This window comes from Triticum urartu, chromosome 2A (genome assembly GCF_056163025.1).
Source record: "Triticum urartu cultivar PI428250 chromosome 2A, HENAU_Tu73, whole genome shotgun sequence".
Classification (NCBI taxonomy): domain Eukaryota; kingdom Viridiplantae; phylum Streptophyta; class Magnoliopsida; order Poales; family Poaceae; genus Triticum; species Triticum urartu.
Window position 1 is genome coordinate 46,239,086 of NC_141874.1, and position 15,889 is coordinate 46,254,974.

Consider the following 15,889-nt stretch of genomic DNA (forward strand, 5'->3'; position numbering starts at 1 on the left):
ATGCAAGTTTTGACACAAATCTGGATGACTCTAAGTCTCGATCTAGATACATATTGAAAGTGGGAGCAATTAGCTAGAGTAGCTCCGTGCAGAGCATTGTAGACATAGAGATTCGCAAAATACTTACGGATCTGTATGTGACAGACCCGTTGACTAAAATTATCTCACAAGCAAAACATGATCACACCTTAGTACTCATTGGGTGTTAATCACATAAGCGATGTGAACTAGATTACTGACTCTAGTAAACCCTTTAGGTGTAGGTCACATGACGATGTGAACTATGGGTGTTAATCACATGGTGATGTGAACTATTAATGTTGAATCACATGGCAATGTGAACTAGATTATTGACTCAAGTGCAAGTGGGAGACTGAAGGAAATATGCCCTAAAGGCAATAATAAAGTTATTATTTATTTCCTTATATCATGATAAATGTTTATCATTCATGCTAGAATTGTATTAACCGGAAACATCATACATGTGTGAATACATAGACAAACAGAGTATCACTAGTATGCCTCTACTTGACTAGCTCGTTAATCGAAGATGGTTATGTTTCCTAACCATGAACAAAAGAGTTGTTATTTGATTAACGGGATCACATCATTAGAAGAATGATGTGATTGACATGACCCATTCCATTAGCTTAGCACCCGATCATTTAGTATGTTGCTATTGCTTTCTTCATGACTTATACATGTTCCTATGACTATGAGATTATGCAACTTCCGTTTGCTGGAGGAACACTTTGTGTGCTACCAAACGTCACAACGTAACTGGGCGATTATAAAGGAGCTCTACAGTTGTCTCCAAAGGTACATGTTGGGTTGGCGTATTTCTAGATTAGGATTTGTCACTCCGATTGTCGGAGAGGTAACTCTAGGCCCTCTCGGTAATGCACATCACATAAGCATTGCAAGCATTGCAACTAATGAGTTAGTTGCGAGATGATGTATTACAGAACGAGTAAAGAGACTTGCCGGTAACGAGATTGAACTAGGTATTGAGATACCAACGATCGAATCTCGGGCAAGTAACATACTGATGACAAAGTGAATAACGTATGTTGTTATGCGGTCTGACCGATAAAGATCTTCATAGAATATGTGGGAGCCAATAGGAGCATCCAGGTTCCGCTATTGGTTATTGATCGGAGACATGTCTCGGTCATGTCTACATTGTTCTCGAACCTGTAGGGTCCGCACGCTTAAAGTTTCGATGACAGTTATATTATGATTTTATGAGTTTTGATGTACCGAAGTTAGTTCAGAGTCCCGGATGTGATCACGGACATAACGAGGAGTCTTGAAATGGTCGAGACATAAAGATTGATATATTGGATGACTATATTCGGACACCGGAAGTGTTCCGGGTGATTTCGAAGAAAACCGGAGTACCAGAGGGTTACCGGAACCCCCGCGGGAGAAGTAATGGGCCATATGGGCCTTAGTGGAGAGAGAGAAGGGCAGCCAGGGTGGACCGCGCGCCTCCTCCCCCCTGGTCCGAATTGGACTAGGAGAGGGGGGGGGCGCCCCCCTTTCCTTCTCCCTCCCCACTTCCTTTCCCCCTCCTAGTAGGAGTCCTACTCCTACTAGGAGGAGGACTCCTCCTTGGCGCGCCTATAGGGCCGGCCGGCCTCCTCCCCTTACTCCTTTATATACGGGGGCAGGGGGCACCCGTAGACACACAAGTTGATCCACGTGATCGTTTTCTTAGCCGTGCGGTGCCCCCTTCCACCATAATCCTCGATAATATTGTAGCGGTGCTTAGGCGAAGCCCTGCGACGGTAGAACATCAAGATCGTCACCACGCCGTCGTGCTGACGGAACTCTTCCCCGAGACTTTGCTGGATCGGAGTCCGGGGATCGTCATCGAGCTGAACGTGTGCTAAAACTCGGAGGTGCCGTAGTTTCGGTACTTGATCGGTCGGGCTGTGAAGACGTACGACTACATCAACCGCATTGTGCTAACGCTTCCGCTGTCGGTCTACAAGGGTACATAGATCACACTCTCCCTTTCGTTGCTATGCATCATCATGATCTTGCGTGTGCGTAGGAATTTTTTTAAAATTACTACGTTCCCCAACAGTTATAGCTTGGCTTGACGAACCGGTGATGATGATATCGTCGACATAAATCAGCATGTAGATGCACACCCCCCCTTGCTGATAAATAAACAGAGACGAATCAGCAAGAGATGGATGGAAACCAAGCTCTAGAAGCTTTGTGCTGAGGCGAGAGAACCAAGTGCGGGGAGACTGTTTGAGACCAGACAGTGATTTGTCCAGTTTGCACACATGACGCGGAAGCCGTGGATCAACATACCCCGGGGATTGTTTCATGTAGACATCTTCTTCGAGAATACCATGGAGAAACGCATTCTGCATGTCTAACTGACGAAGCATCCAGCCGTGTGAAACTGCAATGGATAAGATCAATCGAATAGTTGTGTGTTTAATGATTAGACTGAACATCTCTGTATAATCGATTCCATGGCGTTGCTTGAACCCCTTTATGACCAACCGCGCCTTGTGACGATCAACAGAACCATCAGCACGGTATTTGAGCTTGAAAACTCATTTGCAGTCAATGAGGTTGCAGTTAGCCGGCCGAGGAACGAGCTGCCAGGTCCGATTCTTGAGCACCGCCTCTACTATCTAATTTTTTGTTTTGCGTCTAGTACGTTCAATGCCATGTTGGAAAAGTTGAGTCATACTCCCTCCGGCCCAAACAAGTACTTATCATCCGGTATTATGCTATTTAGAACCAAGAAAATGGTTGTCTTTGATATATATATATGTATATATATATATACATACATGTGGCTTGTTTTACATGTCTCCTCAATACATTCTAGACTACAATTTGAGATGTCTTAAACTGTTCCAGGCCCAGGAGGGAGGGATTTGAATTGGTTGTGTAGACGTCCTCAACACCATGCTGCTACACGCGGTGGATCTCAGCCTCCTCCATCGCCTTAGGCCCTTCACTATGTAGGCCAAAACCGATGCCAAATTCACTTTTTGAACATTTGGCACCGGTGCCCTACATAGCCCAGCCGATGCCAAATAAAAATTTCAGGGCATCGATTCCTCTACTTGCTTCGACGCCATATTTCGTTGAGGCAATAAACTAGGCAGCTACTGTACTTTTGCATGCGAGGCACCACCGGCGAGACACTGCTTTAAGCTGATATATTACTAGTTTATACGTAGGTGGGCTAGAGGTGGATGGGTGCCAAATCCTTCACGTTGTGGTGCCGGTGCTAAACTTTTTACATTTGGCATCGAAGTGTATATGGCAAACTTTTTAAATTTCTGGCACCGAACACATAGTGGAGGGCCTTACTACTCAGCATGCGGCTTCGAGCATATCTCTCTATGCGGACGACATTGTCATTTTCTGCCACACGGACAGCCATGACATCTTTGAAGTCACGGCATGCATGTAGTATTTAACAAAAAACTAACACATTTCGCGCAACCGTGCCTACAAGCTACCATTTTACAAATTTGTGCCGAAAACTACCATTTTTTGACTAATTTTTAACTAAAAACTACCATGTTTGAAAAGTGGCTGATTCGGCTCGTCTAACCCCTTTCTGACAGGTTGGGCCCATTCGTAAGCGTTGATGTGGCACAATGGCCAACTCCGTCAGATTGACTGTTATGTTGACCGCTATGACATGTAGGGCCCACATGTCAATCTCAATAAATATTCTCAATTTTTTAAACTTTTTTAAAATTTAGTCACTGACTTAAATCTAAACCAATTAGTACTTAGACTGACCACATGGGCCCATTTGACAGTGACCCAGGCTGACCATGGCTGACAAATTAGTACTTATGTTGACCATGGCTGAGCTCCAGATTGAGTCCAGGCGCAACGGCGGCCATGGCTAGCTCCCTCTCTCTCTCCCAGCGGCGTCCTGGTAGCTGGCCTTGCACCCCTTGGCGCTGCCGCAGTAGATGCAGACCCGCCGGAACCGCGACGCCCACCGCTCCGGCGCCGCCTCGGCCACGCCGCCACATCATTCAAAAGTTCCCAACCTTTACTCTATAGACGGATGATGGCCTGTCATTTTGCTAAAAAAAAGATGGAGCCCTTTGAGCATAGCAGGCAAACAAAGCCTACGTAATAGCTTTCCAAAAATGTTTCATGCGCTAGTTTTAATGTTGAAAAACAGCTGCAAAGAAACCACAAATAAATCTGACCATGCAGAGTCTAGGATTTCTTTTTTGTCCAACAGCTTGAAAAGCAGTGCACATGGCTTCCTCTTTGGTCAATGAGCACACCAATAATTCACAAAATCGAAACCTTATCCTCCCAAAGGTGCTAATCTTGATGCAAACAAAAAGTGTAGATAGCATTGACTGCAGCACGTGATTTTTCAACGGCCTAAACAGTTGTATTATCCGGACATACATATGTTAGAATTCGGCATAGCACAAATACATATCCGGATAAATAGTCGCAGCATAACCATGATCCGGCCAACCTCTACGCCTATCAAAACCGAGGAAAGGATCCCGCTAGTAGATAGTAGAACGTATACATACTTAGAGGACGTGGAGTACTAGGGAAACAACTTCAGAGTTCAGAATTCTTTTTTCGTCAGAGTTTAGACAAATTCCTCGTGCACCACCCATCATTTCCCCAACATGCTCAGTTGCTCACACGATAGAATTTGTTCTCCACACTTGATTTCCTGACGGCCCAAACAAGTACTTATCATCCGAATTCTGTATGCTAGTAGATTTCATGTACTCCTTACGTCCTTTCCACCTTTGCATATAAGAATTGTCGGAAGTCAAACTCCGTAATGTTTTGACGATATTTGCATTATCAAAAATCAACATCAACAATACTAAAGTAATATAATATGAAACTTATCTTCACAAAAAATATTTTTTTGTGGATTTTGTACTTGTCAATGTTTGATTTTTGGGCAAATCTAGATTTTTAGAAAACTGTTGATTTTTCTCTCTATAAAGCTGGTCAAACTTTACAAATTTTAACTTCAGGCCAATCTTATATGCGGTTTTACTATGGGGTGAACGTCGACCGCGAGCAACACCTACACTTGTGGGCGCCTGTTCCAGTTTGAGGAGGAGATCTAGGCGAGGTGCACCGCCCGCATCATAGTCGGCCTGCCTCTGGACTCGCGAGAGCCGGACGAGGAGGAGCAGGAGGAGGAGCTGGAGCAGCAGCAGGTTCGGATGGAGGTGCCGGATCTGGAGGAGGATGAGAGACGAGTTGGCACCGACTACGCGTCTCAGCATGGAGGACACCATGGCGGTGTTTGTAGTCACCCAAGCGGCGGAAATGGCGGAGTAGCACGCCATCATGGAGTACTCCAGGATAAGGCCTATTTAAGGCCAACCGATAGTTCATCCGGCAGGAACGGGCGGGCCGACGAGATTTTCGCCGAACTTGACACAGAGGCGGAGGACGAGGCAGAGCAACCGGAGTTGCAGTTGCCGCCCATGTAACCAGAGCCGGGAACGAGTGAACTTGGATCAAAATGACGCTGAGCCTGTGAAGGACATGGCTATCTAAGAGCATCTACAGCCGGGCGTTCCAAACCCTCCTCAAACGTCTGGGAGGCCCGCCCGGTCACTGACCGGTCACAAAAAATTGACCTACACGGGCGCCTCAAACTGACCTCAAACGCCCGGGCTGACCGGGTGCCCCTCATATCCAGCCCAAATATGGGGCAGATATGGGGGCATCCGGGCGCGCCCGCCACGTCGGCCTAGTCCTCTATGGCCCGCAATGACCCAAATCCAGCCTCCACAAATATATGACGACCGATGAGCAAACCCTAATCAAACTCAGTCCGCACACTCCCGGCCTCTCCATTTCTCCCCGAAATATATCCACTTCATCTTCCCCCGCCATATCTTTTTTTTGAGAATCACCGGGGGAGGAGTCCCTCCACATGAATATATTGCTCAAAGTGGCCATAATGCCAGGAGAGTGATCCAGTTTATAAGGAAAACCGGATCGAAAACCTTAACAAAATGACCCCGTTTATGAGGAAAACTGAGCCGAAAACCAGACAAGTAACAAGTGTTACAAGGAAAGGAGAGGAGCAGGACGCCCAACATAAGGCAAGACCTAGCTAGCATACTAACAGGATCAGGTAGATGAAGGGTGCGTCAAGGGATCACAATACCAAGACTCTACAAACAGCCTAACGCACCGCACCGGTGTGCGTATCAAACCCCACGGCACAACAGAGGAGCATCCACAATCAGCGAGTGCCAAAGCTTAACACGAACCTTGTGCCAAAACTTAACACGAACCTTGACTGAGCGCTCCGCCACGGAAGTTCAAGACGATTAGCAAGTCGGGGAGGCGTCATTGCGTCGTCATTGAGCAAAGATGAACCAAGACAAGTCCAAGAGCCCGAGGCTCGCCTCAACAGAACAGGGTCATGAGCATGCATAGAACCAGGCCGGAGACCACACGTAGGGCAGCCAAAGAGAAACACATGAAGAAGAACACACCACCATCGGTCCTGAGCAGGCCCCAGCTCCACCAGCACGCGGGCCACCCTCAACCACACGCAACAACAGAAGCCATCGTTTGGGTCTCCAAGATGATGCCTCCGAGGAGGTAGTGTTGCCGAGGACACAACACCGCCATCCGATCCAGCATTGCCTGATCTTAGGTTTTCACCCGGAGACCACAAAGAAGAAGTTGTAGGTGCTGGAGCTCCACAACGGCACCTCCTGCAAGGAAAACGACATCCATAAACGTCGTTGCCGCCGGCATCGACATAGTCGATGCAGGGTTCTCATCCGGAGTTTGAGCACATCCCTACAACAAGACAGCACCTGACCACCACCACCATCGAACCCTTCGAGAGACGAAGAAGCACGACAAGCCACCGGAGCCAACCGCACCCTGCGGAGACCACCGGCACCAAACGTCAGCACTAGGCGCCAGATCCATCAACGGCCGATCGAACGCAGGCCCCTGGACGCAGCGCAGGCCGCCATGCCCTGCCGTGCACCATGCCGGCAAGGAGCAGAGGAGCACTACCCGAGGCCAGGAACCACCATGGTCCGAGCTGGAGCCATACATCAGGTGCGGCGGCACGCCCCACACGCGCCACCGCGCACCCGTCGGAGACCAGACCCGAAGCGCCCGCGGCGCCAATAGAAGTTAGTGAGATCAAGACCTGCTGCAGCAGCACCGCCACCACCTCCCATCACCACCACCTCCACTAGCAGTACTCACCACCACCCTCCTTTGCCCAAGCCGGACAACCACGGGCCGATCCAACCGGATCCAGCCAGTCCAGTGGAACGCACCACCGGCAAACATCCAGATCAGCGGGGCCACACGAAGGATGTCGCCGCACCCGCCCAGGACAGACCACCAGAGCACGGGAGGCCGGCACCGCGCCCCCGGTGTCGTCACGTCGCGCAGGGCGACCCAGATCCGCCCCCAGCGCCCACGATGGGCCTGCCTGCACCGCAAGACGTGGCCACAGGAGCCAGCCGGCACACCGGCCATCGCGACGGGAGGTAGCAGCCCTGGATCCGACGCCGGACGCCCGAGCCAGCCGGCACACGGGCCACCACGATGGGAGTCAGCCGCCTCAGATCTGCGTGAACCCAGCCGCAAGAGCCTCGCCGCCACCATCCCAGGGGCACGCGCGGCTTAGCCCGCGTCCCCTCCGGCAACGGCGAAGCAGAGGAGGGGTGGGGGGAGGTGCCGGCGGCGGCGCGGTAGGGCTTGCCCCCGAGTCGCCAGAGGAGACGACACGGGGGGAATTGATGGGTGCCCTCAGCTCTCCCCCGCCATATCTGACAGTGAATCCGACCTACTGGAGTGGCTCAAGGCCTCCAAGGATTCCGATGGCTCGTCCACACCCGACGAGGAGGAGCTAGCTCTCCGCATTGCCCTCCGCTGCTCGCTGATGTATCGGGGCGGTGGCTCCTCTTCTGGGGCGTCGGTGGCTGGCCGGGTGGGGAGCAGTACGTCTGCCGCACCCCACGCTCGTCCGTCGCGCTCCCTTCCGGCCCCTGCCAAGTAGCACTCAGCATCGCCCGCACCAACCCCTCCAGAGTGCCGCTAGGTGATGTTGCCGGCGGAACCGCAACCGGAGTCCGTGGGCTGCGCGTATCGGCTCGCAAAGAAGTGGGCGGCGGAAGCAGCTAACAACCGCGTATCCATGGGAGGATCGAGCAGATCCGCGCCACAGCCACTTCCCCCGGCTAGTGACGACGACAAGGACCTCCGCACCGCCATCCGCCTCTCGTACACGTCCACAGAGATGTACGCCTGACATCATCGCCGCAAAGATGAGAAGGCAGCGGTCGACAGCGGCGGAGAGAGCAGCACGACTCCAGGAGGAGCAGTTCCCGAGGCCCGTCGCATGGCGGGCATCATCACCTCGTCCTCATCCTCCTCCGCTTCAGACAATGACGACGCGCCCAGAGCAGCTGACGCCGACGCCGAGTCCAGCGGCAGAGAATCTACATACTGCAGGATGTTTAACTCAAACTTTCAGAACCAACTACCATTACATCAACCATCATGTGATTGCACCGAGCACCACGCACGCTGGTGTTAGTAAGTTGACCAGTAACTTTTATAAAACTGGTGACAAACAGGGTGGACGCATATGGGCCTGTGTATATCCATTGGACAAGTATATAGACAATGGAGATTGACCCGAGGGCCGGGAAGCGTAGTCAGAGGATGACGCTACAGTGTATCTCACATGGGTGCATGGCATGTTGGCATGTGACTGCACGGAGCACCACACATGCTGGGGTTAGTAAGTTGACCAATCGCTTTTGAAAAACTGGTGATGAACAGGGTGGACCCACAGGAGGGCTTCTCTATATCCATTGGTCGAGTATAAATAATGGAAAGAGGTTGTCGTCAATGGTGGTGAAGAGGTTCCCAATCGATACTTGCGCTCCAATAAACGGGCTATAAGTGTGTACCCTCGTTGATCTTCGTCAGCACCCGTCTCCGACTGAAGCAGATCAAATGACGCACTGTTTTCAAGCTCATTGTTATCAGGTTCAGGTCAACAGCTAGTTTGTGGTACTTAAACGATTCTTGAACGATAGAAAACACGCAAAACTGATTTGAAGAGAGTGTTACTGATCCTATGGACGGGATTGTATTGCCCTATATATATTGAATCCTCATGTACGTCGCTCCATAGCTGCTTGTCCGAGCCTACCCTGTCGCAACGATGAAATTAAAGCATTTTTTTCAAATATGTTAAGCGACAACACACTTGCCTTCTTCTGAAGATCTATGTAAACGTAGATGCAGGAGATGAAGGGGTGAGTGATGTCATATAGATCTTGACAAGGCTACATCACACACTAAATGGTAATTTGTTTCTAGCAACATTATACTGTATATGGGAGGAACACTCACCTGACACTGTACGCACGGACATGCATAGAAGGATTTGACGTTCTAATACTACCATTCGAAACAACGTAGTCACCTTTTCAGCAGTTTTTGTCCAATAAAAAGAAATCGGAAACAGGAGCTTCATGCAGAAAAAGACCAAAAAGGTGCAAAAAAAAGGGGGAAATGACCTGGCTGTGCGCATTGACCCGATTCGTGCGTATACTGAAAATGCAAGAAAAAGGTAATTTCACAAGCAACGCCCATCACCGTGTTATTGCAGCTAGACACAGAAGTAAATGGAGATGCATTTCCTTTATGATAAACTTGGTTTCAATTGATGATGTCTTTCAGGCTCGACACACGATTCTTTTCAGCCACATCATTCAAAAGTTCTGAACCTTTACTCTATAGACGGATGATGGCCTGTCATTTTGCTAAAAAAAATGGAACCCTTTGAGCATAGCAAGTAAACAAAGCCTACGTAATAGCTTTCCAAAAATGTTCCATGCGCTAGTCTCAATGTTAAAAAACAGCTGCAAACAAACCACAAATAAATCTGACCATGCAGAGTCTAAGCTTCCTTTTTCGTCCAACAACTTGAAAAGCAGTGCACATGGCTTCCCCTTTGGTCGATGGCTTCCCCTCCTGCCAAAGGTGCTAATCTTGATGCAAACAAAAGGTGCGGATAGCATTGACTATAGCTACTGCAGATACTATTCATCACTCAGGGTGCAGAATAAGTTATTCTTCACCCAATGTAATCTTACGATCATTTCATAATTAAATTACGTTTGGAATTCAAAAAAAAATATAGGTCAAAACACAAGAAAATTTGCAGTTTATGTGTATTTTACATTATATTTTTACGTTTGTAATATTACATAATAAAAAATATTTTTTACGACGATTATATATTTTCTTACGATCAATTTTTACGTCGAAAATAAGACAAAATTTACGAAACGTAAAATTTATAGGGGATTGACTATTCGTCATCCTGTGTGAGGAATAGTTATTCTTCACCTCCCTCTATTTTATCATCAATGCACCATAATTTTACGTTCCATAAGTTTTATCTTATTTCAAATGTAAAAAGAGAACGTAAGAGAATATATAATCACCGTAAAAACATAATGTAAAATATACATTAAATGCTATATTTCTTGTCTTATGACCTATATTTTTGTTTTCTTATGCCAAATTTTATGTAGGGAATCACTATGAATATAACTATTTGTATTCGAAATTTAATTTATTTATGAAACAATTGTAAGATTATCTCGAATGAAGAATAACTTATTCTGCACCCTGGGTGATGAATAGTAACTATATATATACATATATATATATATATATATATATATACATAGGTACAGATATAAATATAGATATAGATTGAACATATCTGAGCCTATCATGCATGCTGATTGTCTATTTAAATTACTTAACTTTTTACAACAGTGGAAGCCGTCGGTTAAAGCTGTGGACAAGCACAGGCGGATCCTCTTGGGACCATACAGGGCCATGGGCCGACCTTCCAAAAATGCAAAATACAATTAGCAGTGTATATGGCCCATTAGATCCATTCCATCCGGCTGTTTTTACTAGGCCTAGCCTATTTTTGCTGCGTTGTGGGCAGTGCACTGTGGCCGAACGTGCAGTGCAATGCACCAACAAGTACCTACTAGCTACCACTTTCCAATCTGACATGCCTAAAAAAATCTTTCCAATCTGCCAGGTAAAGAATTTCCAATCCCCAGGATAAAAAATCCCACCTAGTTCTCAAATTCTTTTTACTCTAAAAGAAATCTCCAATTATTTTCCCTCCTAAAATATCTCTTTAGCTCTTCGGTTCCATCCCGTTATCTCTTTAGATATGTACTCCCTCCGTCCAGAAATGCTCGTCTGAGAAATGGAGGTATCTAGACGTATTTTAGTTCTAGATACATCCATTTTTATTAATTTTCCTGACAAGTATTTTTGGACGGAGGGAGTATATACTAGTGTATGGTACTTCTCTAATTATTCTACGCTTACGAAGCCTGAAAGATCATGTTATTTATTTGCACTTGAATATCGTTGTTTGGCACTGTAAACCTTCGGCCCCTCCTATATTTTGTGTCACGCTCTGCCTCTGGGGACAAGGACGTGATGGAGCTCCCGATTTATCGTGTGAAGGCTATGGTGGCTGAACTTATCAATCGAGATCGGGACTCCCAGTCGGCCTTACGCTTTCGTGATGTTGTTTCCTTCTTTTAGTCATTGTCCATAGGTTATTGGTCTGCATTTCTCCTACTGTATTCCCTACTGCATGCGCAGCTCTTTGAACCTATCCTTCCTATAGTTACATCTATGTGTTTCAGATCTTGCTTTGTGGCTTTATTTATAAAGTCGGGCTCACATCTTTTCTCTATAAAAAAAAATCTTGCTTATGTTTGTATTTACATACACTTTCTTGTGAAATTATTTTTGATATTCTAACATGCGAGGTGAAGCTTAGTTTTTTTTTTGCAAATTATTATTTTTCACTAGTAGTTTATTTTGTATGAACTTGGGATTTTTTTAAAAATAAAAACTTGGATTAACTAGACTAGAAGTGCAAGTAACTCAAGAAAACAAATAAAATTACATCAAAAATCCATGATGAGACCTACATCCATCCCCCCCCCTCCCCCCGGCGCCCGCATGCAACTCCATCAATAGAGCCAACCTAAAGTTGTTGATGCGGATGGTATTCACGGTTCAGCCATACTAGTGCAATGGAAAAGAAGCCGTCACAATTGGAAGAGTCGCAAATTCAAGAGCCAGACTTGGGTTATATCTCATGAGCATCTTGCCGGTCCCCGAGGATGAAACAACGTGATAGGGATGCAGCCAGAGGACCAAACAGCAGTGAAAAGTTGTTGGCGCTAGTGCGTCGACATACCACGGAAACTCCAGCCCCATCTTCTAGAAAGGACTACAGGAATCTACGCTCATGAGCCCTGGACGCCACTGTCAAACTGGAGAAAAAGCTCATGGTAAACTAATTCAACATGTTATTGGTGCGACCATCAATGATGTGCCACTGTGGAACCCTAACCCTAACATATCTACGAGCTGGCACCGAGATTCCTGCACCTCACATGCTGAAGAGGCTTGCACAGGAGGGGAGCCCAGAAACTCATTGCCCACGGTGGTGGATGGCGGGAAATGGTTTGATGCTTACCCTAGTCGCTTCTTAGTGAAGAAAGAAAGGATGATAAATTCTTTTTGCAGGATGGACGTAGGATCACTTATTAATTTCAGTTAGTTTGGACTTTGGATGACTCTCAGTTAGAATTACGATGTTACATTTTGCAGCCAAAGAAAAAAAGAATTAGGATGTTACATTGATAAATAGACATACACGAATACAACTTTCACTCTCCTTGTATTATATTTATTTTTAGAATGTGATAAAACAACTTACGAAAATATAGTAGTACAATACCATACTCATAACTTCAACCTGATCAGAAAAAAAGTACTCATAGTGGCGCCGACAGTGGCAAAGTAGAGATGAAGAATACTTCATCTCAAAGGCTGGATCGAAAAATAATGATTTAAACGATATTTAGGGTATATGAAAGTAATAATTTGATTACCCCATGCTGTTGTTGAGAGGCTTATCAAAGATCCAGCTAAACGGGGCCGATGTTGCAGGCTGGGCTTTCTGGCCGCTGCGCTCGTGAGCCTTTTCCTCCAACCTGCGGATCTTGTGGGGCAAGGCGCACACGTACTCCCGCGCACGCCTCCCGTCGTCGGAGAGTTCCGCCGCCGCCAGCTCTTCCACCCCCCACTGCTTCATCAGGTGCTCCAAGATGCTACGGTAGTCGGAGGCGGTGTAAATGCCGGTCTGCTGCGCCACGGCCGCGTAGTGCGCGAAGAGGTCACCATCGCGGCTGTCTGTCATGAGGGACGCCGGCATGACGATCCGGCGGCGCATCATATACGCCAGCGCGCGCACGGCGCCGTCCGGGTCGATCTCGAACAGCTTCCCCACGATGCGCGTGTAGGCCAGCTCGTGGCGCTTCTCGTCGGCGGCGATGGCGCCGCATATGCGGGCCAGCACCAGGTCGCCATGCTCCTTGGCGTGACGGGCTGTGTTGCCGTGCGAGATGGAGGTGGCACGCTCCTGGAAGGCGACGTAGATGAAGCCGTGGTAGGGGCTCCGCGCAGCGTTCATGACCATGCCGGACTGGATGAGGTTGTGGATGGTCCTCTCGACCTGCCGCATGTCGACGCGGCCGGAGAGGAAGAGGTACCTGTTGAGCACGTCGCCGTGCCGGTTCTCCTCGGCAGACCAGCCGCGGATCCAGCGCGCCCAGGCAGTGCCGCTGGAGCCGGTGAGGTCGCGCACGGCCTCGAAGCGGTTGGGTATGCTCTGGTACGTCGGCAGCGCCTCCTCCGTGACCATGTTCCCCACGAGGCACACGAGGTGCGCGTCGGGCAGGCCGGCCGCGCGCGCGCTGATGTCGGAGCACGCCGCGTGGAAGCCGTCGGCGCCCAGCGACGCCGGGTCCGGCAGCAAGTCCGTCGGCTGCCACGCCACCTGCGCGGGCTTAAGGAGCGGCACCACGTTCGCCTCGGCCCAGGGCTCCAGCTGGTCGAACACCTCTAGCTTGGCCGGCTCCAGGTACGCCAGCCACTCTTGGTCAGCGCCCTCCTCCTCCTCGTGCTTAACCGCAACGGCGGCGCTGCGGCCAGTGCACGTGGTTCGCCTGCGAAAAATCCAGCGATCTATTGAATTGCATGCATTTATACAGTCCTACGTACACTTAATTCATCACAGATTCGCCTGAAGTGAAGGACATACAGTATGTATGTACGTACCGGTAAGTGATGGTGGTCACCTGCTGGAGACGGAGACCCGTAGCATTCCTTGTTCTTGTCCATGGCCTTGCTGGTGGACAAGGATGTTTGAGGAGCCATGAGGCCGCCATACCGCGCTCTGCTCTACTCCACCAAGATGGAAGCGGAGTACATCTTCTTTTGCGTGGTTGGCACATATCTTATATACCTAAGAGATTGATCCCCACTAACCTATTTATCTTAACATGCAAGCATGCCACATCACCATACAATTATAGATGGGATAAGGCCCACCATAACATACAACCATGCATGATAAAGACCCACCACCACATGCAACCATGCATGGGAGAATAATTATCATTCTATTGTTCAACTTAAATTCAATAAATATTTTATCACATATAATAAGTCATATGCATGTTTAATTTTGGTTCATGTGTTGTTAATCTAAAAATTTATATTTCACACAATCTAATCTTATTGAAATATATTGCAACCAATTCCCGCAGCAACGCGCGGGGCATCATCTAGTTTATAGAGCAGCTAGCTTCACTCTTCCATTAGTAAGTGCCTACAGCTTCACTCCACCATGAGTAAGTGCCGGGAGTAAAAAGGGAATGGCGACATGCAAGTCATGTGACTTTTATATTTGGACAAAGATCCTACGGCGCATAACCCTTCTTCCTCCTCCTCAGCAGACTGCCAAAGGGGCCGCCGGTCGAACCGCCGGCCCCCGCCACCCGCGACCGCCTTCCCCTGAACTGTCCCCCCACCACCCCCGGCCACCCATCTAGCCCCACTCTCTCCCCCCCTCCCCCCTCCGGTGTCAAGTTTTTTCTCCGGCGAAGCCCCACCATCGCCCCCATGCTAAACCCTAAGATAGATAATGGGGTAGCCCTCCGATGAGCCCCTTTCTTCTCTTTTCTTTCCTCCGCGAACTCTCAAAAATCGATTGACCCCAATTTGAAATTCAGTTGACTGTCATTTAGCTAATGCGATTCAAAATAATGATTTATAGACCAGCTTCACACTACGAGTCAATCGCCGAGAATAACCATTTAAATTGGCAAACAAACTTTTCTCCGTACTCTCTCCGATCCATATCAATTAACACTACTTTAGTACAACTTTGTACTAAAGCTGATTTGAGGTAGCGTTAATTAATTTGGATCGGAGACTACATTTATAGACCAGCTTCACACTATGAGTCAAGCACAGAGAATAACCATTTAAATTGACAAACAAACTTTTGTTCGCCCTCCCGCTGATCCATACCAATTAACAATATATTGTACAACTTTGTACTAAAGTTGACCTGAGGTAGCGTTAGTTAATTTGGATCACAGACTACATTTTGTATACGTGCCTGAATTTTGTGTGTGATTGTGTACCAGTATTAGAAAGGGCAAAGTGAGTGAAAGAATCTTTCAGTTTGGGATAGCAATTCTGCCAGTGGGCTGGAAATATATAGTTTGAAAAACTTATCTTTCAACTTACCTTGAATTTATGTACAACTGAAATTATCTAACCAAATGAGAAAAAAATTGTTGCCGCCAAAGTTTTGGTAAAATTTTAAATCCCGGTCGCATATGCAATGCAATAATGCATAGTCCACAACTCCACATAAGTGATTCATGGCTGCACGGTACATATG

General features: G+C 47.8%; 1 protein-coding gene across 1 annotated transcript; it reads right to left on the minus strand.

Moving 5' to 3' along the window:
• Positions 1-12,784: 12,784 nt before the first annotated feature.
• LOC147983533 (acyl-[acyl-carrier-protein] desaturase 7, chloroplastic-like) lies at positions 12,785-14,384 on the minus strand. Its single transcript, XM_087543006.1, has 2 exons — positions 14,254-14,384; positions 12,785-14,141 (listed from the first exon to the last, which is right to left on the minus strand). The coding sequence occupies exons 1-2, from the start codon at positions 14,361-14,363 to the stop codon at positions 13,022-13,024; spliced, it is 1,230 nt and encodes a 409-aa protein (XP_087399132.1). The 5' UTR covers positions 14,364-14,384; the 3' UTR covers positions 12,785-13,021.
• Between the last annotated feature and the right edge of the window lie 1,505 nt (positions 14,385-15,889).